Genomic DNA, 27556 nt, shown 5'->3' on the forward strand with positions numbered 1-27556 from the left:
AGTGAATCTTTATAATGTCATACATCCCTCTTAATTTTCTTGTTTGGTCATCCATGTTTAGTAGTGTGAGAAAGTTGTCGAGACCATAGGATTGAGGCCGAGGCTTAAGGTGGGGTGGAAGAGAAAGCTCATGATATGAAAGAGGGCATGGATGGAATCATGGTGATGGTTCATGGAATAGTTGGTGAGATGGGGAAGGGTATTGGTGGTAGGGTTCATGTAATGGATTGTTTGGTTTATGATATGGATGATGTGATGGAAAGTATTCAAAATGTGGATTGTATAGTAGAGGTGAGAAGTCATAATGTGGTCCTAGTGGTGGATGTTGGTTCAGATGTGAATGGAATAAAGGAGTATGGTAAGGGGAATGTGAAGGATCACTCATCCAATCATAGTCATGGTTATGGTTAGGATAGGGGGTATCATGTCCTTGATAGTTCCCACCTTCTTGTCCATGATCTATGCATGCTAGAAGAAGATTGAATACTTGTTGTATAAGATGAAGCCCTTGAGACAAATCATTACCCGTCTTAGTGTTATCGCCTACAAAAAAGGAAGGGTGATAAGATGGGTCTAAATCATCATTAAACCAAGCCATAAGGAAGCAAAACAATCAAGTCCCAATGAATTCTTAAGACTTAGAAAAATTCTGGCTCAAAAAAGATTTTCGTTGCAGCAAGACTTGAGTTGGTCGTGATGAAAATGTTCATCGAAGCAAATTCAGAAGAGGAAGGGGTATTCATCACGGTTAGACAGTTATTGGTTGTGACAAAATTATTGGCAGAAGCAACCCTCAAAACAAGGCAACAGTAGAAACAGTGGCAGAATGAAATTAAGAGGCACAAACACTATGCAAAGCCTCTAAAATTTTAAACAAACTCAAGAATGCAAAGAATGCTAAGAAGTGCATGAAACTATATGCAAAAAGAAAATCAAGATCAAGATCTTTATTTGTATATCTCAAAATTTTTATGCAATATAAAACCTATTACGCACAATGTAAAAATGTAACCTAAGAGGCTCATAAAACCCCAATCAACCAAAGTTGACAATTAACTAGCCTAGCAAAACCAATTTCTTGGTTTCCCGACAACAGCGTCAATTGATTTGACTGTGTCGTTATGCCTTGGGGTAAAATGCAATAATTTATAACTGGATCCAAGAGATGGAGTATAGCAATGTAATCTGGGTCGTATTCACTTTTGAGAGCTTTTATTGATGACCTAAGCTAGACTAAATGCCATGCAATGCAATGAAAGGGTGTTTGGGTTTTTGAAGATTTGAATTGAATTGACTAAAGTTATGCAATGAAAATAAACCTAAGCTACTATGTTTTTGTTATTTTTAGATAAAATGATGATGGAATAGAAATAGATGATAGGAAACCTCTTGAAAATGGTTTTAATGGCAATCATAGCTTGCTTAAGATATTAGGAGTTTCATAAAATCATTAGGTTTTCTTGAATAACAACCTCATTTACTCATTGAGTCCAATGTTTAAATCAATGAACTTCATTAATAAAAACACTGTTAAGCTCTCCTAATGTGCAATTTAGGAATGATCAATGCAATTAGCTCAATGTAATCCAAAATCAACTCAATATCAAAACATGACCATGAAAAATAAGAGAGAATCAAGAGGATTACATGAGACATATATGCAACCACATATATTAAAGCACAAAATTCTACATTAACTAATCCAAACTACAATTATAAATCATTAAACAATGATTACAGCAGCAATCCAAGTGTCTAACTAAGAATTACAATTCCTAAACATAGGAAACCATAAATTCATAACTAAAAACTGAAGATTGAAACTGAACTCTCTTTTAAAGTTTGGAAACTCATGCCACTCCATCATCTTTAAGAGTTAGAAAACCCTAGCCCACCATAGCCTTGGAAACCACCCCAAGCAGAGTGAATTCTTCAGCCATAACAGCTAGGAGATGAAGAAAATAAGGTGGGATGAAGAAAAAGTAAAGAAAATGGATGAGAAAGGAGATGGAGATAGAGAGGCAAGAAGGTGAGAGAATAGAGGTGTTAGAATGAGAGAAAGGAGTTATGGGACAAAAATAGGGTTTCTAAGGGTTTAAGGTGTCAACTGGGTCAAATCATTTGAGTAGATGGACATTTTCGCATTCTGATTTGAATTTGACGTTGCTGATACAAGGCATTTCACTGCGGCGAACCCACAGCCAACATCGCGGCTTACAAGTCCGGAGGGTCTTTAACCTTGATGTAGATTGTTCGTCGCAGCGAATCCACAACCAATGTCGCGCCCTACTCGTCTTGAATCAATACTCGTAGTTCTCATGCTGTGTAATCCCTTGGTCTTCAATCTTGGCTTTAATTCTCAAGTGTCCTACAATAAAAAACAATAATTTGAAACATTAATTGTCCTAGAAATCAATTGAATACAATTAATAACCAATTATGACAATTTTATCCTCAAAAAGATATTAACTCAAGACAAGAAATCTTAATCTAAATTAAGCACAATTATCACCAAAAAGAGCCAAAAGCTATAATAAAAGCCCTAAAAATAACATGAAATAACATAGAAGAATTGGGTTCGATCAATCACGTTATAAAAAATGGATTAATTTTGAGGAATTAGTGATATTGTATGACATTGTATAGCATTATGTAACAAAATCATATTTTTTTCAATTTTATATGATTAACAACTGATGGTATAGCGAGTGACAAGTGACAGAATATATTGACAATAAAAAGTGTGGATAATGACAACTAATTATGCATCAAAATGTAATACACAGCTAACTTTCATTTACAACTTCATATATATATAATTACACCAATTTCATAATTCACTGAAAAAAACATATAATTGTATGTATTCAGTATCAAAATAACTATTTGTGTGTTTTGTGACATTTACAAAAAAAAAATTCATGTCACTTCTATTTGCAAAAGAAATCTTTTGCCATCATTTGTCTAGGTTCAAAGTGACCTTTCTTTTTGCCATTTTTTTTCTTTTGCCTCATGTGATTACTCATCCTTCTTCATTGCCTCTTCTTCATCTTTTTGTAACTTCTACCAATGAGTCAAGGGTACAAAAAGTAATGGCCTTTGTGTAAAAAATTTAAAAAATCAGTTAATGTAAATCTATACAACATTGTCACTGTTGACAAGTCAAAGAGCCATATTGATAACTTCTGCAACCTATATTAACAACATATTTTCCTACTTCACAATAAGAGTTTCTAGCCACACTAACCTTTATCTTTTTTATCAATTCCTCTTGAACCATACCCAAACAAAGCAAACTCAACTTCAACCCACCCACAATATACCCAAAAACAAAACAACCATAATCACCCTACCCACCTATAATAAAACTCCAACTTAAATGACCAAACAAACATCAAACCAAAAACACGCGATTTTTGCCAATGATTGACATGAGTGGAGTGGATGAGATTTTCAGATGAGAATAGGGGAAGAGACTTCTCTTACTTCTTGTGTATTGAGTGCTAATTTTCAAACTCAAAAATAGGGCAACTTTTAGTCATTGTAGATGCATTTCACCAAGGGCAAAAGCATCTTTTCACAGTTCACCAAATTACACGCAAGTCTTTTTAGGATTTCAGAATCATTACCAAATTTTCTAAGACTTTTTTGTAGTGTTTTGTGTTGCATTGGACCTCACTATCATTTTCCCTTTGGTTTTCACCCCTCAAGTTTAAAATCATAAGTTTTAGTCTTTTAAGTTTCTCTTCATTTCAAATATTGGTCTTTATAATGTATGAAAAATTTGAGCCATTTCAAATAAGGATAAACTTAAAGGACCAAAATTCATATTAACTTTTTTGAAAGGCCTGCCCTGACACTCATAATAAAGAAGCACAAGTTCCAATAACATCACAAAACCATACCAAAATATGATTCCATGTCAATCCATAATATATTGAGAACAATTTCGAATAACGTTGGCTTCATCTGTCGATTTTTTTTTTGAACTCTGCTTATGTACAAGTGAAATAACCTATTCTATGACCCTGTTGATGGTAAAAGTTGGGGCGAAAAAATACACGAAAACATCTCTATTACATTAAACAGAGAAATGGGAGTAAAATACTGAAGGAAACCTAGTAAAATTACAATAAAAGTCCACATTTTTCTGATAATATAAAGGATATTCATATATCTAAATCGTCATCTGGGTCTTCGTCAGAATCCGGCATCTCATCATCTGAATCACGATAATAAATAATCTCACCCGTGCCAGAACCCACTTTTTTACTACCAGAAGTGTGCTTTGCCTCAATGTTGTAATCTTCAAGCGATCTTCTACCATCATATATTTGTATGGGTTTACCATTTCCTAAGGAGATAATGATAAAGTTGTAAGACATATTTATCATTTGAAAAATGCAAGTAAACTGAAAAGCAATTTATTTTTTGGAAGGAAAATTCTAGCGCAGATCTAAATTACATACCTTGGTGTTCAAAAGGGAGCACAACGTTAGCCCTATCAGTTCGCTCCTTCTCAGACAGATCAAGATTGAATTGCACCTGCTCAAGAAAGTAACTTTGTGCTGAATTTATATCTGCCATTATAAGAATATTCGTTTGTGTAGTGCAGGGAAATATACCAAGGCAGCATATGAACATAATTTTAACAAGTATGGATTAGATATAACTTTCTTTATTCTCTCAATCTTGTGTAGAACTAATTAATACCATCCAACACAGGTATCATGAGTTAAACAGGCACACGACGGTGTTGTAAGAGACAACTACTTGATTCATTTATGCTCCTACCATTTAGATCAACACTGACAGACCTGAGAATCTTGCCAATGGGTGTGTAGTGCAACTTTGACCAAGGCCTTTTATATTTTTTTGAAAGGGTCTTCGCTTTATTCATCTTTTGCAGAAAACAGATGAGGCATTTTCTTCCATTACAAGAATGTTATTCAGCTTTTCTTTAATACAGAGATAAAACCCACTCCATATAGGAAACTATAGAACTAACCTTCGGCAGTAGGCCTGAGATGGATAGTCCATCCGCTGAGGGAATAGATGTAAAGCTAATTCCTCCAGGGTCAACTTTAAATTCTTCACTCTGAATACAACATCATAGATACTTTATCAGTCAACCAATGAAGATTGGTAATTCCCAACAAGGCTTACAGAGGAAGAAAGATATCACCGTCACTCTAACTCGCCCATTTCTGCGCTTGAACCTGACATTGAACTTCCCCCTGCTAAAACTTTGTTCAGACAAGGAATGATGAAATGGTTCGACATTGGCCACCATGGAGGACATGTAATCAAGAACAGCTGCAACCCTATCGTCATGGAGATCAGAATGCAATAACCCAAATATACACGAAATTTGATCTGCAGCCATCATAAAAACAATGACCATAAGATACAAAGTTGTTCAAACATCAAGTTGACTTTAAACATAATTCATAAATGCAAATGAACAAAAACCACCTCACATTTTCTTGCTTTGGTACTACCAAAAAGGAATTTGCCAAACTAAATCACGGCAAACCAGATAAAATTATATGAGGAAATTAAAGAATTTGAATTCAGTGCAAGAATGAATACCATGGCTCCGCAGATTGCTTAAGAAACCCGAGACGGATTGTGAAGTTGTGAGTCTCAACAGTTCACTTAGCTGGAAACATGCAAAGGAAATCCATCAGGATTCAAGAGACACATACAGAATTTGCAGAGAAGAAACTAGGGGCATAAATTGATTTATAAACAAGGCATGATCATTTACAATTTTCATGCAAAATGAAATTTGGACAAACTGCTCCCTGCCCTACTCTTCATTTGTTTCCAAACTGAACTCTAGAAGCAAAAGTAAAACTAGATATTACCTACTTAACTAATTTGGGTAGATTAATAAAACTATTTAAATTAATCATTTGTCAAAAATGTGTTGGTTTTCCTAAAATACGTTTTTAATCATTTGCATTGAAATTACCCCTTGATGAAAACTCTCTTTAACATGTACAATTAACAAGGATAGTTGGAGGAAAAAAAATGACTATAGGGAAAAAAACGAACTGAGGTCTTCTATTTAAGATCAAATTCAACTCCCAACTAGGATAGTACCATGCAAGTCTACTTAGCATAATCATAGTGCAAAATTATATCAACTTCACTTGTGACATGATAAATACAAAACATTTACCTGATCATCTTTTCACTAAATTCCTACAAACTTGACAAGAAAATATGTGTATTACATGCAACCTTTGCTCCCTAAAATCCCATTTCAAGTTACCTAATGTACCTACATCTAAAAACAAGACCAAACCTAGTTAGCATGGGCTCTACCTCTACATATATGAAGTGCAAGGAAAGCCATCTTCAGAAACAGAAGAGGGCTCTGTTACAAGCCTTGATGAATACATATCTAAACAAACCAAGAGCTAGTGTTCCTATACATAACGCATACTGAAACATTACGGCAGGTTTAAAGCTTTCTCTCTACCACATTTTTATGTACATCGTAGCTGAACGGAAACTGTAAAATAACCATTAGGCCTACATGGGCAATGCTTTCTTGAGGTGAGAATGAGACTTAATAATTAAGTTGGTATACATGGGCTGTCTCATCTCAGATCAAGGTCAGACACCTTAATAGGTAATTGGTTCAGGTTCAAATCAGAAACAAATACATAACATATCTTCAAAAGTTTAACCATACAAAAGAAAATGATTATATTGACAATAATAAATACCAAGCCACAAAGAATACTCATCCCAACACACCAACAAGCTAGACCATATTCAGCTTCATTTGGAGTTATGATAATGGAATGTACATTCTCAATTTTATCATAGCTTAACAATCATAGCAAGCAAAAGTACCGAGTCTATGGCAACGCAAAAGAAGGCTTTCTTCTCTTCAACTAGTCCTGCAGTTAAGCAAGTTTATACATTCACAGGTTAGAAACATACTCTGAAAACAAAATGACATTGGTGGAGCTAAAGTGATCAAATCAGGTGAAAATCAGTTTTTGGACAGTTTGGCAGAAGTTAAGAGAACAAAGTTTTACCTCCACCCAGTTCAGTGATTATAGAAAACAATTTTTCCATATCCTTCATATCTTTATAAAAACTGGAAATAAGTGAACTTTGGCAAGGAATATCCCTAACATTTCTAGATTTCTGTATTTTATCCTTCCAACCAAGAGGATCTGTATAGCAATCCAAAATGTGAATCCTGCAAATATCATGTGATACTAGATGTTAGAGTATTGAGTGTAAAAATATAAATTTGCTTTAATATATAAGACATAGCAACAAAGGCAGCTTGGTAAGGCCTAAAACAGGCTTTGGTATATTAAAATTAGAATGCTTTATAAATTTTAACTTTTACCTTTAGAGCATGTCCACTTTGACCTGCTGGCTAAGAAAATTGCTAAATACCATATTTAAGGATCTTATTTCTTTGGAAGGACTTTTTACATGTTTTTGAATCTCTCATGTTAAATAAGTGGAAATGTGGGAATCTCCGAGATCATAGGAATTATTTTAGTTATGTAAATATTAGGATTTTATCTGATTGTACTCTTTGATTTGATTTTGTTAGAAATAAAACCCTTGATTCTCTCCTACTTATTCGTCTTGATTATAGGCAAATGTCAACAAATCATTTTCTTTCTTATCTTCCCAGTTATCTTCTTTGATTCTAGCTTATTAATGTTAATTATAATCACCGGATTATTCTCCTCTATATGGGATAACCGGCTGCCTATATATTGTGAAGATTCTTTATCAATAAGACACATGAGTGTGAAATATTCACCGAAACTCAAACATGGTATCAGAGCTTCTGGGTTCGATCCAAATTCGAAAAAACTATGCAACGAAATTCACACAATGAGGGAGGGAAAGGAGAGATCACGTCCAGAGAGGAAAAGAGAGAGCCAGCACCAAATCCTTTCTAATTAATTCTGATTGATTGTAATGATTGTAACTGGATTGTTTTCTACCACCCGAACCCTATAAATTGTAATCCTTTCATATGAAATAAGATATACAGTGAATTATTCACACAAAATAGCATGGTATCAGAGCTCTAGGTTCAATCTGAACCCAGAAATCCATCCTAAACATCAACGAAAATAGAGAGGGGGGGGAGAGAGAGAGAGGCTCCACCTTAGATCTGAATCAACAGAAGGGAGGTGAACAACACCGCCACTCCAGCCCTCACCAGAAGCCACCGATCGGCCAATCCACGGAAGCTGACGTCCAACAAAGCAACGCATGAAGCTCACACGCCATCACAGCCTCCGCACGTGAAATTCACACGTCGTCGTCAGGGCCAAACAGAGACACCGTCGTCCCCTAAAGATGAATCCACCGGAATTTCCACCTCTTTTTGGGTTTGTCCGAAATATTGCTGTCTCCAAAGGCAGTAGTCCGACAGTCCTCATGTCTGGCACACAAGACACTTCTTCATCTGTAATAGCCCCTAAAAATTCTGATCCAGTGTTAGACTTGACAACCACTGAGCATCAAACTATGGGGGTGGCTCACAAACTTAATGGCAACAACTATCTCCAATGGTCCCAAAGTGTATTAAGGTATCTACGTGGGAAGCGTAAAGAGAAGTATATCAATGGAGAAGCAAAACAACCTTCACATAATGATCCAAACTTTGACACCTGGTTCGCTGAAAATAATCAGGTGATGTCTTGGCTGTGCAACTCAATGACTCTCAAAATCAATGAGGGGTACCTTCTTGCGAACACAACCAAGGAAATCTGAGATGTTGCTAAGCGTACTTACTCTACATTGGATAACACTGCAGCCTTATTAGATCTAAAGAGGCAGCTCAAAGATCTAAAGCAAGGAAACTTGACTGTAACACAATACTACAACACTCTAACAAAGATATGGCAGCAATTGGATCTCTTTGAAGTACATCCTTAGAAGGATATGGATGATGCTAATTACTACAAACAACTCGTTGAAAGGGGACGAACCTATGACTTTCTATTGGGCCTGAATGATGTGTTTGAAGAAGTGAGAGGCAGAATTATGGGTCTAAAGCCCCTTCCATCCCTATTTGAAGTCTTCAGCATGGTTAAGTTCGAAGAAAGCCGAAGACACCTCACCCAAGGTAACCAAACTCCAGTAGATGGCTCAGCATTGGTCACGAGGGGCTTCCAGACATCAGAGGGCTTTGAGAAGAAAGGGAACAAGTAGTGCAATCACTGTAACAAGAGAGGTCATACTAGAGATAAATGCTGGAAGCTACATAGAAAACCAACCCAAGGGAAACAGAAACAACGGCAAGATGGAAAGAGCCACCACACTTCCTCTGAAGAAAAAGGTGATGATGGAGGTTGGTTGACTAGAGAAGAACTTCAAATGCTTCGTAAGATACTTGAAAAGCAAAACAAATCGAAATTTGTTCCCAATGTGAACTTGATTCAGTCAGGTAATTCCATTATAGCCCTTAATGCAATGGTAACTATTGATGAGACATGGATTGTTGACTCCGGTGCTACAAATCACATGACTGGTAATAAGTCCCTCTTCAAAACCCTCAAATATTGCCATGAGAACCTTAGAGTAAAAGTAGCAACTGGACTATATACTAAAGTTGAGGGTGTTGGCATTGTGGCCCTATCTGAGAACCTGGAAATTCATAATGTTTTATTTGTTCCTGCTCTTACTTGCAACCTTATATCTGTGAGCAAAGTGACTAAAGGACAAGTATGTCGAGTGATCTGTGATGATGTTAATTGTGTTTTTCAGGATTCAACCTCAGGGAGGAAGATTTTGATGCTAAAGAATGGGATGGACTCTACTACTTTGATGGAAATGATATGAAGACTAAAGGAGCAAAGAAAGCCATGGTTAGCTCCAACTCTCAAAATAAAAATGTATTGTTGTGACATCAAAGATTAGGCCACCCCAACTTTGATTATATGAAGCATGTGTTTTCAACTTTATTCAATAAAAATTCTTCTCCTTTCCAATGTAAAACGTGTCAAATTGCCAAACAAACTAGCGCTTCTTATCCCAAACACACCTATAAACCCACTACCCCGTTTACAATGATCCATACCAACATTTAGGAACCAGCCAAAACCAACACCCGAACAGGCACAAAGTGGTTTATTACATTCATAGATGATCACACTCGAGTTACATGGGTTTACCTTATGAAAGAGAAGTCCGAAGCCTTACAAATTTTCAAAAAATTTCACTCTTTTGTGAGAACCCAATTCCAAACTCCCATCAAAGTTCTAAGAAGTGACAATGCCAAAGAATATGAGTGGAGCCTTTAGGGAATTTCTTGAGCAACAAGGAATCCATCACTAAACCTCATGTGTCTATACTCCTCAATAAAATGGAGTTACCAAGAGAAAGAATAGGCATCTTTTGGAAGTAACCCGAGCTATTATGATGGAAAGAAATTTTCCAAGCCTATTTTAGGGGAGATGTTGTGCTCACCGCAACCTACCTTATCAATCAAATGGCCTCCAAAATCCTCAATTTCAGTACCCCCATCCAAAAACTTCTTGAAACCTACCCCACCTCACCTATCATCAATATTATCCCTCAAAAAGTCTTTGGATGTGTCGTCTTTGTCCATAGACATAATGAGGGCAAACTAGGTGCTAGAGCAGAAAAATATATTTTCCTCGAGTATTCCTCAACCCAAAAGGGTTATAAGTGTTATTGTCCCTCTACTAGAAAACTCAATCTCCAAAGACAATTTTTTATGAGGATGATGCTTACTATCCCAAATTACGCATTCAGAGGGAGAACTATGGAATAGAATGGCTAATTACATCTGACCCTAAGACCAACTCACCTCTTAACCCTCTTGAACCCCCTATACCACAAGAAGAAATCCCTGAACCTGAACCGAAAACCCCTAGACCTACACCTCAACTGCAACGCCAAAGCCCCATAAACACTCACAAAGGAAACCAATGCTGACATCGATGCAGGGGTGACAAAGCACTCAAGTTCTCAATCAGGTGAACAAGACAGTAGTAGTAAGGTTCCTTCCCTTCCAAGGCAGCAACATGATTCCAATCTAGAGTTGAATCCTAAAGAGCTCGGATGGCCTATTGCACTTATAAATGGGGTAAGATCGTGTACTTAGCATCCTGTTCAAAGATTTGTCTCTTATGGCAATTTATCTGCTAGAATGCAAGCTTTCGTGGTGAATAGCTCACAAGTAAATATTCCAAAAACATTTCAATAGGCCATGGCGTGCAGCATACGAGGAGTTGAAAGCCTTGAGAGAGAATAACATGTGGGATATTGCCACACTTCCTAAAGGCAAGAAAGCAGTAGGTTACAGGTGGATCTTCACCCCTAAATTCAATCCTGACAGAAGCATCAACAAGTACAAAGAGAGATTAGTTGGAAAAAGGTACACCCAAACTTATGGGATTGATTATCAGGAAACATTTGCACCAGTGGCAAAGTTCAATACCATCCAGGTACCCCTGTCCCTAGCTGCTAACCTTGACTAGTCTCTACATCAACTAGATGTAAAGAATGCTTTCCTAAATGGAGATTTGGAGGAGGAAGTATACATGGAAATCCCAGATAGAGTAATAGCTCCACCCAACTCAATTTGCAAACTGAAAAAGTCATTATATGGCCTGAAACAGTCTCCACGAGCGTGGTTTGACAGGTTTGCCAAAGCCATCAAAAGATTTGGTTACACCCAAGGACAAGCTGATCACACTCTTTTCGCCAAACACAATAATGGAAAGATAACGATCCTAATTGTGTATGTGGATGATATAGTCATAACTAGCAACGATGAAGTTTCTATCTCTCAACTCAAGAAAGCCCTAGCTAGGGAATTCCAAGTGAAGGACCTAGGGCAGATGAAATACTTTCTCAGAATGGAAGTTGCTAGATCCAAAAAGGGTATAAGTGTATCCCAACAAAAATACACACTTGATTTACTCCACGAAACAGGAATACTTGGGGCTAAACCAAATGAGACTCCTATGGAAGAATCATGCAATCTGGAAGTGAAACCAAAAGGGATACCAGTTGACTTAGAAAGGTACAGAAGACTTGTGGGTAAACTGATCTACTTGACCCATACACGACCAGACATTAGCTATGCAGTTGGGGTGGTAAGCCAATTTATACATCAACCTTAGGAAGAACATATGGAAGCAGTATACAGAATCCTGACCTACCTCAAACTCAATCCGGGAAGAGAAATATTCTTTAAAAAGGAAAATACAAGAAAAATAGAAGTCTACACTGATGCAGATCATGGGAGAGCTATGGACAACAGGAGATCTATCACAGGTTATTGCACTTATGTTTGGGGAAACCTAATCACTTGGCGAAGCAAGAAACAGACAGTAATCTCAAGGAGCAGTGCTGAAAGGAATGTGGGTGATTAGACTCCTGAAGGAATTGAGAATTCCCTATGAAGGTCTAGTGAACCTCTGGTGTGACAACCAAGCCAGCATTGAAATGACCAAGAATCCAGTGTATCATAACCGAACAAAGCATGTCGATATTAATTAGCACTTTATCAAAGAAAAGGTCGAAGGTGGTACCATTAACTTGAGCTTTGTGTGCTTAACTGATCAGACTGCTGACATTATGACCAAGCCTTTAGCTAGAGTCAAGTTTGAAGGGCTTCGAAGCAAGTTGGGAATAGTGGAAATCTACTCTCCAGCTTGAGGGGAAGTGTTAGAAAGCCCTTGATTCTCTCCATTAATTACCCATGATTTTAGCTAGAGAATAAATCCTTATTTTTGCAGTGCAATATCTCTTATTTAATGTAAACCTTTCTAATTAATTCTAATTGATTGTAATGATTGTAACCGGATTGTTTTCTGCCACCCTGACCCTATAAATTGTAACCCTTTCATATGAAATAACATATACAGTGAATTATTCACACAAAATAGCAGGGTTGGATCACACCAGCCCCCTAGTCTACCTCAGACCCCGCCGATTGGCACCTCCCCAAGCTCTAGTGACGAACTGAGTGGCGCATGAAGCCCACACACCACCCCACTGCCCTACGCACGACATCCATGTGCTGTCGCTACACAAGACAGAAATGAACATCAACGATTTTACCCCCTTTTTCAGGTTTGTTCAAAGGAACCTCGAAGATATAAGGGCCCATCCAGCAGCCCTTATGTTTGGCACTAACTCCCAAACTCAAGGCAGTAGCTCTTCATCTTCTACTACCTCAAAAGCATCTGAAATGACTTCTGATCTTTCGTCTGCCATTGAAACTCAAAATATGGTGATTAACCATAAACTCAATAGCAGCAACTATCTTCAATGGTCACAGAGTGTATTGATGTATCTACAGGGAAGGAGGAAGGAAAAGTATATTAATGGCCAGGCTCCTCAACCTCTTCCTAATGATCCTACCTTTAACACGTGGTTTGCTAAAAATTATCAGGTAATGACTTGGTTATGTAATTCTATGACCCTTGAAACTAGTGAACGATATCTCCTTACCAGGACTGCCCAAAGAGATATGGGACGCAGCTAAGTGCACATATTACACCTTTGACAACACCGCAGCTTTAATTCAACAGAAAAAACAGCTTAGAGATTTGAAGCAAGGTAACTTAACTGTGACTCAATACTATAGTAATCTAATGCAGATTTGGCAGCAACTTAATCTCTTTGAAGTCCACCCACGGAAAAATGTATAAGATGCTCAGTACCATAGACAACTAGTGAAAAAGGAACAAACCATTGAGCTCTTACTGGGACTTACCGATGCATTTGAAGAAGTGAGAGGAAGAATCATGGCATTGAAACCTCTACCCTCCTTATTTGAAGTCTTCAATATGATGAGATTTGAAGAGAACCAGAGACAACTTACTCTAGGCAACAGTAGAAGGATAAGCTCTAGCTGTGAGAGGACCTTCAACGGTAGAACAGAATGAAAAGAAGGGCAACAAATGATGTAACCACTACAAGAGAGGTTATACCAGGGATGAATGTTAGAAGCTGCATGGAAAACCACCTAATGGAAAACCAAAACAACGACAAGATAGAAGAAGCCATCAAGTCTCCTCTGCAAGATGGAAGAGGATGATCACTTAAACAAGGAAGAACTACAAAGTCTACATAGAATCGTTGAAAAACAAAATAAGTCAAAAGCAGTTCCTAATGTCAACTTGGTACAATCAGGTAATTTTATTATAGCCCTCAATGCCATGGTTTCTAGTGAAGACACTTGGATTGTTGATTCTGGAGCTACCGATCACATGTCTGGTAACAAGTTCTTATTCACAAACATTAAATATTGCCATGCAAACCTTAGGGTGAAAGTGGCTAGTGGACTATTTACAAAGGTTGAGGGAATTGGAACTGTTGCATTATCTGATAATTTGGAAATACACAATATGTTGTTTATTCCTACTCTCAAATGTAATTTGATATTTGTGAGCAAATTAACTAACAGTCACAATTGTCGAGCTATTTTTGATGCTGTTAGTTGTACTTTTTAGGATTTGACATCGGGGGAAAAGGATTGAGATCATTGCTAAAGAATGGGATGGACTCTATTACCTTAAAGGCAAGAAACCAATAGGCGCAGGTGGATTTTCACTCCCAAATGCAACGCAGATAGAAGCATAAACAAGTACAAAGCTACGTTGGTTGCAAAAAGATACACCCAAACGTACGAGATTGATTATTAAGAAACCTTCATACCAGTGGCAAAGTTCAACACCATCAAAGTGATCCTATCAGTTGCTACCAACCTAGATTGGTCGCTGCATCAACTAGATGTAAAGAATGTCCTGAATGGAGACTTAGAGGAGGAAGTGTACATAAAAATTCCAGATGGAGTGTTAGCTCCACATAATTCTGTTTGCAAGCTCAATAAGTCTCTATATAGGTTGAAGTAGTCTCCACGAGCTTGGTTTGATAGATTTGCTAAAGCCATCAAGAAGTATGTCTACAATCAAGGGAAGGTTGATCATACTCTATTTGTCAAACATGACGATGGACAAGTAACTATCATGATTGTTTATGTGGATGAATAGTCATATCAAGGAATAATGAGCAATCTATCACACAACTAAAAAAAGCCTTGGCAAAAGAATCCCAAGTAAATCACCTAAGACAAATGAGATATTTTCCTAGAATGGAAGTGGCAAGAACTAGAAAAGGTATTAATGTGTCTCAGCGAAAGTATACATTGGATTTGCTCCAAGAGATAGGAATGCTTGGAGCAAAACCAAATGAAACCCCAATAAACGACTTGTGTAATCTGGAAGTGAAACTAGAAGAAGTACCAGTCGATTTTGAAAGATATAGAAGATTTGTGGGTAAGCTGATATGCTCAACTCATACTCAACCGACATCAATCATTCAGTTGGAGTAGTAAGCTGTTAAGTATGGGAAGGAAAGAAGGAAATAACAGAACTAAACTCTCTACTGGACCTCACAAGTAAGTATCTCACTTGCTCACTCACAGTAGCCAAGTGGGAGAATCTCCTGAAGAACTGAAACACTGTTTATTCACTCATATGCTAGCTTGAATGGAGACTAGCATATTTATAAGCAAAATACAATGAGATAATCAAAGAAACAACCGAATATCCCTACTTTATCAGGATAAATATGCAAACATGATCAAAACAGACTAATTGACCCTAGAGGACTCAAATAACGTGCGAATGAATCCTATTATTCAGCTAACAAACTCTGAAACAATCAAAATGGAAATACTAATTCAACGACAGCAAGGACTTGGTCTATTATTTAAGATTCTTTCCTACTTTTCCGCCTATGATAAGTCAGGATTCTATCATTACTCCCCCTTTCGAAAACCGACTTGTCCCCAAGGCTTATAAGAAATTGTTGCTTGAGGAGATCATAATCCTCCCAACTTGATTCTTCTGAAGGCCTGGACTTCCACTGGATGAGCAGTTATGGGGAGCTTCCTTTCCAGCGATGTGCCAACACTTCCTTAGGTTCAACCAACAACTCAAGGTCGTCGGAGAGTGGTTATTTAGCAGGAGGACTGGTAAGCGGCTGACCATGGGCAGGACGCAGCAGGGAGACATGAAAAACAGGATGTATACGTGCGGATGTAGGAAGCTCAAGCTCATATGCAACAGTCCCACTCTTCTAATCACCTTGTAGGGGCCAAAGAAGCGGGGGGATAGCTTTGAATACTTTATATGAGCTAGAGAGTGCTGTTTGAAAGGCTGTATGCGAAGGAAAACTGCATCTCCCACGTTAAACTCAAGCTCTCTGCGATGTGAATCAGCATAGGACTTCATCCGGTCCTGGGCTTTCTTCAAATTAGCATGAAGTAAGCACAGCATAGCATCTCTAGTTTCAAGCTGGTCCGCAAGCTCTGCAACTTGAGTTTCCCCTCTGATGAATGGGTGTAGGGGCGGTAGATCCCTACCATATACTACCTTGAAGGGTGTAGTATTAGTAGAGGTATGGAAACCCGTATTGAACGAATATTCTGCCCAACACAAAAATTTACTCCAGGAATGTGGTTGCTCATGAACAAAACACCGTAAATAAGCTTCTAAGCAACGGTTGACCACTTCCGTTTGACCATCAGTTTGAGGATGATATGATGTGCTCATCCTTAAACGGGTTTGGCTCAACTTGAATAGTTCCTGCCAAAATGCACTAAGGAAAAGAGGATCCCGGTCTGAAACAATGGAACGTGGCATACCATGCAATCTGATAATCTCTTCACAAAAGCGAGCAGCAACTAATTTGGCAGTATAGGGATGAAGTAATGGAATCAAATGGCAATATTTACTCAAACGGTCCACTACTACCAAGGTTGTGTCAAAAGAACCAGATTTACGCAGTCCAACAATGAAGTCCATGGAGATATCCTCCCAAATTTGTTCAGGTGTAGGGAGAGGTTGCAAGAGACCAGCAGGTGATAGAGTCTCATACTTATTTCGTTGGCATGTAAAACATTGCTGAATAAAAATTTTAACATCATTCTTCATTTGGGGCCAATAAACCGTACCTGACAAGTGCTTTAGAGTCTTCAAGAATCCCCCATGACCCCGAGTGGGAGTAATATGCCCCTCTTCTAATAACTTGGCGTGTAGTGGCAAACTTCTGGGAATCACAAGACGCCCGTTGAAGAACAATTTTCCATTGACCAATGTGTACCCCGGCTTGGAATTAGGATCTTCTTTCAAGGCAGCAATAATCGGACCGATAAAGGGGTCAACGGTTAAAGCTTCTTGTAATTCTAGAAAGTCTAAAGGGATAGGTACCACCAAGTGCAGAAAATCAACATGTTGAGGTCTGCGGGAGAGTGTATCAGCTCCTACATTCTCCTTTCCAGCTTTGTAAACAATGGAGAAGTCGAACGGGAGGAGCTTTAAGATGAGGCGCTGTTGATTATTAGTCGTAACACGTTGGTCCAGCAAATTCTTAAGGCTGTGGTGATCTGTTTTTACTGTAAAATGACGCCCAAGCAAATAATGGCGCCACTTTTGTAAGGCAAGCACTAGCGCTAACAATTCACGATCATAGGCAGACTGGTACCGATTTGAAAATGAAAAGCCCTTGCTATAAAAAGCAATAGGGTGATTGTCTTGCATAAGAATGGCACCCACACCCTCCATAGAAGCATCACATTCAACAACAAACTCATAATTAAAATCTAGAAGTCTAAGCACAGGTGCCGTAATTAAAGACAATTTAAGTTTTTCGAAAGCCTTTTGAGCAGCAGGTGACCAGCAAAAAGCATTCTTCTTAGTTAAGTCTGTAAGAGGGCGTGCAATCATACCGTAATTCTTAACAAACCTTCGGTAGCAATTGGTGAGTCCTAAGAACCCACGGAGTTCTGTAACATTTGAAGGTATTGGCCATTCTCTGATTGTGCTGATCTTGTCATAATCGGTTTCAACCCCCTGAGCAGAAACTCTGTGTCCCAAGAAAGTCACCCGAGGTAGTCCAAGGGCACATTTTTTGAAATTGGCAAAATAAGAATGCTGCTGCAATGTATGAAAGGCAGTTCGAAGGTGCTGCTCATGTTGTTGGGGCGAAGGACTGTACACTAGAATGTCATCGAAGAAAACAAGCACAAATTTCCTGAGATACAGCCTAAAGAGGTCATTCATGGCTGACTGAAAGGTAGCAGGAGCGTTGGTGAGGCCAAAAGGCATCACTACTCACCACAAATTCATATTGCCTGTTATGTGTCCTGAAGGCCGTTTTGTGAATATCTGCTTCTAACACCCTGATCTGATGATACCCGGAACGTAAGTCAATTCTTGAGAAATGAGCTGCTCCATGCAATTCATCCAGCAACTCGTTAATGTTGGGAATAGGGTATTTGTCAGGGATAGTGATCTTGTTAAGAGCCCGATAGTCAATACACATGCGCCAAGTGTCATACTTCTTCTTTACCAGCAGAACCGAACTGGCAAAAGGACTTGAGCTAGGCCGAATGAACCCTTTTTGCAAAAGTTCTTCTACCTGTCGCTCAATTTCATTTTTTTGAAAATAAGGGTAGTGATATGGCCTCAGATTAGGTGGCCAAGCATCTGGTAATAACAGAATAGCATGATGATGTTCCCTGAAGGGTGGTAAAGTCTTCGATTCATCAAAAATGGCGTTAAATTCAATCATCAGCTTATCCAAATTTAAAGACCCAGTACTGTCTGACCCTAAGTTAAGCTCAGAAGTAAACATCATAGAGTGAAGTTCAGCATTTTTATTCGAACGAGATATTCCCTGCAGCTTATTCCTTTTCCCATCAAGCCAAAAAATTAAGAACATTTGATTCCAGTTGGCTTGAATAGTGTTCAGAGAAGCAAGCCACTTAATACCCAATACTAAGTCAGAACCGGCTAATGAAAAAGGATAAAAATCCTGCTTAATTTTCAAACCTGGAAGTTGAACTTCGACATCTCTGCAAATAAGATTGCACTTAATCATTCGGCCATCTCCAATCTGAACGCCAAAAGCAGGAATAGTACTGGTGGGCAACTTTAAATCAGCAACCAATGATTCTGAAATGAAGTTGTGGGTAGACCCACTATCCACTAAGAGTAAAACGCTGCGGTCAAGCAAGGAGCCATAAAGCTTCAAGGTAGCTGAGGTAGGTTGACCCAGGATTGCATTGAATGATACCTCGACTGCCTTTGGTTCGTCTTCTTCCTCCACGGGCTCAAGTATTTCAGGTACGGGATTTCCGTTCTCATCAACCTCCATTAGTGAGAAGGAAGAAGAAGCACAGCGATGACCCGGTCTGAAATTTTCTCCACAACGGAAGCACAGTCCCTTATCGCGCCGGTTTTACCTTTCTAAATCCCAGGAGTTTGATTTAGTAGCATTCATTGATGGTGCTTGGTTCATTTGTTTGGGCATTTCGGTTTGGGACTTGGGTGTAACTAGACTTGGGCCCACTTGTTAGGTTTAACTTTTTCTCATATTCAAGAGCAAGACTGGCCGCACGATAGACTGAGCGTGGCTTCTGTATTCTCACATCTGATTTCAGTTCGTCCCTCAAGCCGTTGATGAAAATTGCAAGGAGACAATGCTCCGGCCAGTTGGAGACTCGCAACACCCTCTTCGCAAACTCCTGTCGGTATTCATGAACGGTACTGGTTTGGCATATGCTGCATAGGTGCTCATCTGGATTCAAATATTCAAGTGGTCCGTAATGCTCCTGCAATATTTTGACCAGCTTGTCCCAATAGAGCAATGTTCGTCCAGCATAACCCAAGAAAACAAGTCCAAGGCGTCTCCTTCCAGGTACATAAAAGCAACATCAACTTTCAGATCTTCTGGGGTCTCGTAATATTTGAAATATTTTTCTGCCTTGAGTATCCATCCCCTCAGATCACCTCCACTGAAGGAAATTCAACTTTGGTGTGAGGTGGCCTAGGTCCCCTTCTATGCAAGTCAGAATCATCATCGCTGTCGTCAGCCTAATGGCATGTTCTACCTCTGCCACAATCACTCTGAGCTGAAATATTCTCCAAGGCTGTAACTTTTTCGGTCAAGATATCCAGAGCTTCAAGACGTGAAGCTATGGCTGCCAAAGGATCTCCAGCAAAGGGGTTTCATCATTTGGATTGTTGGTACGGGATGGACATGTTTCCACCATGGCTCTAATACCAAAATGTGAAGTATGGCAAGGACAGAAGGAAATAACAGAACTAAACTCTCTACTGGACCTCACAAGTAAGTATCTCACTCGCTCACTCACAGTAGCCAAGTGGGAGAATCTCCTGAAGAACTAAAACACTGTTTATTCACTCATATGCTAGCTTGAACGGAGACTAGCATATTTATAAGCAAAACACAATGAGATAATCAAAGAAACAACCGAATATCCCTACTTTATCGGGATAAATATGCAAACATGATCCAAAAAGACTAACTGACCCTAGAGGACTCAAATAACGTGCGAATGAATCCTATTATTCAACTAACAAACTTTGAAACAATCAAAATGGAAATACTAATTCAATGACAGCAAGGACTTGGTCCATTATTTAAGATTCTTTCCTACTTTTCCGCCTATGATAAGTCAGGATTCTATCATAAGCCAATTCATGCATCAGCCTCACGAAGAAGACATGAAGGCAGTATATAGAATCTTAAACAATCTCAAACTCAACCCTAGAAGAGGGATTTCCTTCAAAAAGGGAAGCACAACGAGCATAGAAATCTACACAGATGCTGATCATGGAAGATCTGTAGATACTAGAAGATCAATCACAGGGTATTGCACTTACATTTGGGGAAATCTTGTTACTTGGCAAAGCAAGAAACAAATAGTGGTGTCTAGAAGTAGTGCTGAGGCAGAGTTAGGAGCCGTGGCTCTTAGGGTATGCGAGGGAATCTGGCTCATCAAACTTTTAAAAGAACTAAAGATTCCTTATGAAGGACCACTAAGTCTCTGGTGTGACAACAAGGCAAGCATTGAGATGACGAGGAATCTAGTATATCATGCTCGAACAAAACATGTTGAGATTGATAGGCGCTTTACTTAAAAGAAGGTAGAAGGTGGCATCACTAATTTAGGCCATATACGTTCAGCAGATCAAGTTGCAGACATCATGACAAAACCTTTAGTTAGAGTCAAGTTTGAAGGGCTTCGAAGCAAGCTGAGAATGATTGACATACACTCTCCAGTTTGAGGGGGAGTGTTAGGAATAAAGCCCTTGATTCTCTCCTACTTATTAGTCTTGATTACAGGCAAATATCAACAGATCATTTCCTTTCTTATCTTCCCAATTATCTTCCCTGATTCTTGCTCATTAATGTTAATTGTAATCACCAGATTATTCTCCTCTGTATGGGATAACCAGGTGCCTATATATTGTAATGATTCTTCATCCATAAGACATATGAGTGTGAAATCATCACCGAAACTTAAACAGATTTGATTGTATTCTCTCCCATGATTCTCAACCCTCATTTAATTGGCCTCTTGCATATATCTCAAACCTGGTTGAATGAATTGTACAAGTTGAATCACAAGTCACCGTGTCCTATTCCTCAGGGTACACTGCCTCTAAACCCTTTGCTCTTGCTGCTCTACTGAGCAACGTCCTAACAAAGGTCAACCTACTTGTGATCATTGTAAGAAGCAGGGCACACTAAAGATACTTGTTGAGATATCCACAACAAACCTCCTAACTAGAAGCCAAAAAAGGGACGGGGTCATGGTTATGTTACTCAAAAGAATGATGACTCGAGATCTAGTACTACTACTCCTCCTTAGAGTGATCCCCCAAATAAGATCCTTGGGTTGCTTATGGCAATGCATAACAACCAATACCCTGGTAAGCAACCTACTGCTACTTTGTTGAGTGAGGTAATTTTCCAAAGGCCATAACCTCAATTAAAAGTAGATGTACCAAGAATTGTTGGATTGTTGACTCAAGGCCATCAGATCATAAGATGATGACAAAACCTTGTTTACCTCTTATACGCTTGGCAATGAGCAACTTATAGTTACAATTGCTGATAATTTTAAATCCGTTGTGACTGGTATTGGTACTGTCAAAATTTCTACTATGTTAACTCTTCACTTTGTTTTACGTGTCTCAAAGCTTAAGTGTAACTTACTATTTGTGAACCAACTGACAAGGGAAGAACATTGCCATGCTAACTTCTTTGCCACTTAATGTTGATTTGAGGATCTACTGATAGGGACGACAATTGGCAGTGTGAAGGAGCCTAATGGTCTCTATTATCTTGATAAAAGTGAAACACAGCGTATTAAGTCTTGTAACAATTTGTCTCTCTCTAGGACTAGTGATTTGGAGTTATGGTACCAATAATTAGCCATCCGAATTTTAATTATACCTCAAATGTTTTCTTCTATTTGCTCTAATAAAAATTCTTCTAAATTTTATTGTGATTCTCATGAAAAAGCCAAGTATCATAGAATTTCATTTACTCATATGCCGCACAGAATCTATAATGAATGGGCCTTGCATTAATAAGGAACAAGAGGAAACAACTATTGGGCCAACAGATGTTAGTATTGGGCTTAAAGAGTGTGGGCTAATTTGGAGGGACTAGGGTATACAATGAAGCAAGATGAAGGTATAGAGGCAATGAAGAATTTTGTCAAGCGATCTCCTTCTTTGGCGTCTATCCTTCTCCCTGTGACCATCCTTTTCTTCTGCTTTCCTACTTAACTCTGAATTTCCTTTTCTTGCTCCTGTGTCCTTCTCTTCTACTATTCTGGACTTCATTATTTTTATTTTGCTTGTAGTTCTGGAACCTTATTATAGATATAAGTTTTATCCATCAAGTTGCTATCATAAAAAGTTATCATAACAAAATCCAAGCCGTTTGTGAACAATGCCATAGGTGGTAAGGAAGGTAGAAAGAGTGTCGTTAAAGTATCATAGGTAAGGAAGGTAGAAAGAGTGTCGTTAAAGTATTCGGTGTCCTTATCCATATAAGGATTTGGCTGAGTTTGAAATTGAGTTTGAAAAATTGATGAAGGTTTGTGGAGCCTCAGATCTTTCTTTCATGAGATAAACCCAACTTACTCGTGCAATCGTCAATGAACGTGATAAAGTATTTTGGTTTCGTCCAGTTAGGGGTGCATGAAGGTCTCCATAAATTGTTGTGGAAGGAAACATTTGAGTAAATGGCATTGCTGAGAAGAAAAATCACCACATTCTTTGAACTATGAAAGCAATCATATTTAGTAGCCATGTTCCTAAATATTATTGGAATTCTCACCGCCACCTTTCTCATCAAGCACATGCCTAGCAAGCCACTGTCCTATAAAAACCCCCGACAGGTCTGTCATTAACATTACAATCTTCCCTACATTGAAAACACTTTGCCCCTAAAAGTTTCTAGTTGCACCTCCTATGTTCATCTCCACCATAGCGACAAACTTGATCCTAAGGCCATTCAGTGCATCTTTCATGGATACCCATCCTCTTAGAAGAGGTATAAGTGCTATGATCCTACCTCTAAACACCTTTTTATCACCTGAGGTTGTCAGCTTTCATGAAAAAGAGCCATATTATCCACCATCTACAATTCAAGGGGAGAGTGTGAAAGAATTCCAAACACATGAGCCCAATGAACAACATGTACAATTTGTTGATCATATCCTTGACCATGACCCTGAGCCCATCCAGGATATAACCGACCAAGTGCCAAGAGAGAAAGGAAAGCCTAATCCAAGGGCAGACACAAATCAAACAACCATGTTCTATGCATGAAGACCTAGGATAGATGATGAACCACAAGCTCCCAGCACCTGTCAGGAGTTAGATCCAGTGGTAGGTCCAGAGGAAGAACAAGGTATGCAAAATAACCCAAATCGAACAATTGAAGATCTCGATCTCAATCTCCCAATTATAGTAAGAAAGCCCAAATCTTATACTCATCATCCTATCGAGAGATTTGTCCCTTATAAAACCCTCTCTTCAAAATATCATGCATTTGTATCCCATCTTGATAGTGTCAAGATACCAAATAACATTGATGAAGCTATGGCTATACTTAAGTGGAGGCAAGCTGTCAATGATGAGATGGAAGCACTCAAAAGAAATGGCACCTAGGAGGTAGTAGATCTTCCTAGAGGGAAGCCAATTGGGTGCAAGTGGGTGTTCACCCCAAAGTATAGGGCAAATGGAAGCCTAGGCAAGTACAAGACAAGATTGGTTACCAAAGGATTCTGACATATTTAGGAGATGGATTATACTGAGACATTTGCTCCTGTTGCAAAGCTTAACACAATCAGAGTTTTGCTATCCTTGGCAACCAACTTAGATTGGCCCCTACACCAGCCAAATGAGGAGAATGCATTTCTCAATGGAGAACTCAAGGAAGAGATTTACATAAAACTACCTTCAATGCTCCTAGGAAAGAAAGCAAATCAAGTCTACAAATTGAAAAGGTTTCTATATGGATTGAAGCAATCACCACATGCATGGTTTGAAAGATTCACACGAGTCCTCAAGAAAAAGGGCTACCATACCATGTTCTTCAAGCATAAAAGAAATAAGATGATTATGCTTGCAGTTTATGCTCACAGGGGACGATGAAACAAAAATAGAGCACATTAAAGCAGCTTTGGCTCAAGAATTCCAAATTAAGGATCTTGAAGAAATGAAAAACTTTCTTGGTATGGAGATGGCTAGCTCAAAGAAAAGGATATATATTTCTCAAAGACAGTATATCCTAGACCTTCTAAAGGAGATTGGAGTGTTAGGGTGCAGGTCTAGTGACACTCCTATATGAGTAGACAAGATCAATGATGAAGAAGATCTAAGTAAAATTGTGGACATGGGTAGATATCATCGGATGGTGGGAAACTCATTTATCTTTCTCACACCTAACCGGATATGCATTTGCAGTCAGTGTGATTAGTCAACATTCTCATTATCCTAAGTAGAAGCACCTCAATGAAGTCTACAGGATCCTCCGCTAGTTGAAAGAGTCTCCTGGACACAGATTTTTATTTAAGAAACATGATGAGCAAGGTGTTGAGATCTTCACAAATATTGATTGGGCCGGTGACCAAGATGATAGAAAATCTACTTCAGAGTATTACACATATGTTTGGGGCAACCTTGTTACTTGGAGAAGCAAAAAACAATGTGTAGTTGCAAGAAGCAATGTAGAAGTAGAATTTTGAGCCGCAGTACTTGGGATTTGTGAAGGTGTATGGTTAAAAAGGGTGCTTGAAGAATTAAAGAAGAATATGAATCTGCCTATAAAGATGTACTTCGACAATATGGCACCCATCAATATCTCACATAATCCAGTTCAATATGATAGAACCAAACATGAGGAAATAAACCGACACTTCATAAGGAAAAAAAAAATAGATGATGGGGTCATTCATCTATGGTACATTCCCTCAAGAGAGAGAACAGCAAATATTCTTACTAAGGGACTACCAAGAGAAAAGTTTGAGTATTTTACTCACAAGTTGAACATCATAAACATCTATTGTCCAATTTGAGGGAGAGTGTGGGAATCTCCGAGATCTTAGAAATCATTTTAGTTATGTAAATATTAGGATTTTATCTTATTGTACTCTTTGATTTGATTTGATTGTACTCTTTCCCTCTCGACCCTCATTTAATCAGCCTCTTGTATATATCTTAGACATATTTGAATGAATTGAACAATTGAATCGCAAGTCACCGTGTCCTTCAGGAAAAAAGGATAGATTCATATGTAAGTTGAAAATGCTTACCATTTCTGAGAAGATTCAATGTCCAATCCTTTTGTCTTTAAAAAAGAAATATAAGAGGATGGACTTCGAGAAACTGCAACAATAACTATACCTCTATATCAAAAAAGAATTACTTAAGAATTAGCTTTAAGATAAAAATAAGAACTAAAAAAACAGGATTCATGACCATACAAAAAGAGAATCCCACTAATGAAAAATTAAACTGACCGAGACTGAGATTTTCCTCTTAAAATCTGAGATGAGAGTTGAACTAGGATGTAAGAGAATACATCACATGCAAAAGGTGAATCTAGAGAATCCTTAATTGTTAGAGTAGGTGCATGTTCTCCCTCTAAGGCACCACCTCGTAGTGCTCTGCAAATTGATTCTGCCATCTCTGATGCAACGTAGGGGGTAAAATTGAGTCAATGCCAAAAGGGGAGCTACAATTGCGATGCTATGCTGCCAAGTGAAAGGAGACAGGAACCGCAAATTAATGTCCATTTAGCAGCTGCTACATATTTGAGTGCAGATGTGGCGCTCAGTGTAATATAACCATAACAGTGTGTTATGTAAATAAATAAACCGCAAGTGTTCTGTTCCCATTATTGGTTGTTACTAGCTGTTATGATGTATGTGGGTTATAATCTATAAATAGGATCCTATTGTTATTGTATCTGATTAATACTAAAATTATAATGTTATATGTAAATTTTCATATGATCTCATTCGATAGAACTCCTCATTATACATCGTGATAATCCTTATTTTTCACTTTTTACAATCATCAACATAATAAACTTCATAAACTATTAAGCATAATCATTTTGACAGTCCAACAAACAAACGAAAAAAACACCATCTTAATCGTCCCATTGGAACTCTTTAAAATAGAAATAAACCTTGAGCCTTAAATCCCTTCTTGTGGAAAATATAATTACAAGGTCAAATGATGATTGAGTTTGATCACTCTTAACTATTAAACCCAGTATCTTGAGTTCAGAAGCGTAACTTCCACTTTTCCTTTCCTTCAAGCATTTTATCAAACACAGTATGTGCATTCCATAAATCCATTCATAAACTAGAACAGTCGTACTTTAATTAAGTTCCTCTTATCACAAAATTTCACAAGCACTTTGCCGGGAAAACATTCAAACAATATTATCAAACTTTTCACCTTTCAACTCTGTTGCCCAGTGATTTCCAAACCTCACTGTACATCTATATACACACCCCATACCTTTGATTCTTATGGTTAATCTAATTGTAAACAATAAACTATATCATACTAACAAAACATTTATCATAGCTTTATCAGTGACAAGACGGGTTCTCCAAGTTTCCTAAATCACATACCTTGGTCTATGTTACTTTAATAACAACTTGCTAATCACTTAAGCTTTAATTCTCCCTTCAAACATTTCATCAAACATCTATCATGCATCAAAGTTAAAGTTTACAAGACAAGCTTCCTCATCCACAAATTGCAGCAATGACCCATTCAATTCTCACTTCTCTATCTCAAGAATTCTACCACAGCAGCCACAATAAAAGAGGAAAAGTTTAATCTTACCACTAACAGATGAAAAAAAGCGAAGAAATAATGGAATAAGTGACTGAAATTCATACACCCGCGCACACAGTCACAGAAAAGCGACCGGGACAAGTCGAAAGCGCAACAGGAAGAGGAGTGAAGCTCACCTAGACTTACACTTCAATCCTTCACATTACACGATCAAAGAGGAGATGAAGAAAGCAACGCCCGGCTCACCCAGACTCACGACAGCATCAATTGAGGAGGAGTAAAGAAGACAAAACAAGGTCAGCGCAATAAGCAAAGAAGACGGCGGCGGACGGACGGACAGCGGCGCGCACACGAAC

The 27556-nt window shown here is 38.3% G+C and overlaps 1 protein-coding gene across 3 annotated transcripts; it reads right to left on the reverse strand.

The window, feature by feature from the left end:
- Positions 1-3907: 3907 nt before the first annotated feature.
- On the reverse strand, positions 3908-26156 carry LOC114761896 (elongator complex protein 5). Of its 3 annotated transcripts, XM_028951345.1 has the most exons (9): positions 25904-26156; positions 25697-25789; positions 7059-7225; positions 6871-6917; positions 5593-5662; positions 5186-5376; positions 5009-5098; positions 4470-4545; positions 3908-4354 (listed from the first exon to the last, which is right to left on the reverse strand). In XM_028951345.1, exons 1-9 carry the CDS (start codon positions 26068-26070, stop codon positions 4170-4172), a joined length of 1086 nt encoding a protein of 361 aa, XP_028807178.1. In that variant the 5' UTR covers positions 26071-26156; the 3' UTR covers positions 3908-4169. The 3 variants fall into 3 exon arrangements, with proteins under 3 accessions (XP_028807178.1, XP_028807179.1, XP_028807180.1); XM_028951346.1 differs by lacking the exon at positions 25697-25789; XM_028951347.1 differs by lacking the exons at positions 25697-25789; positions 25904-26156 and adding an exon at positions 8164-9888.
- Between the last annotated feature and the right edge of the window lie 1400 nt (positions 26157-27556).

Source organism: Neltuma alba, unplaced genomic scaffold (assembly GCF_004799145.2).
Source record: "Neltuma alba isolate B1F8T4 unplaced genomic scaffold, ASM479914v2 tig00011146_pilon, whole genome shotgun sequence".
Lineage (NCBI taxonomy): Eukaryota > Viridiplantae > Streptophyta > Magnoliopsida > Fabales > Fabaceae > Neltuma > Neltuma alba.

Bases quoted from the DNA above. Each gene is read 5' to 3' on its own strand.
- LOC114761896 (XM_028951345.1), bottom strand. From the start codon at position 26,070: ATGGCAGAATCAATTTGCAGAGCACTACGAGGTGGTGCCTTAGAGGGA. The intron at 6,918-7,058 runs GTAAAACTTTGT...GCTTAACTGCAG, and splicing joins AATCACTGAACTGGGTGGAG to GACTAGTTGAAGAGAAGAAA. The intron at 5,099-5,185 runs GTGATATCTTTC...TGTTGTATTCAG, and splicing joins ATGGGCGAGTTAGAGTGACG to AGTGAAGAATTTAAAGTTGA.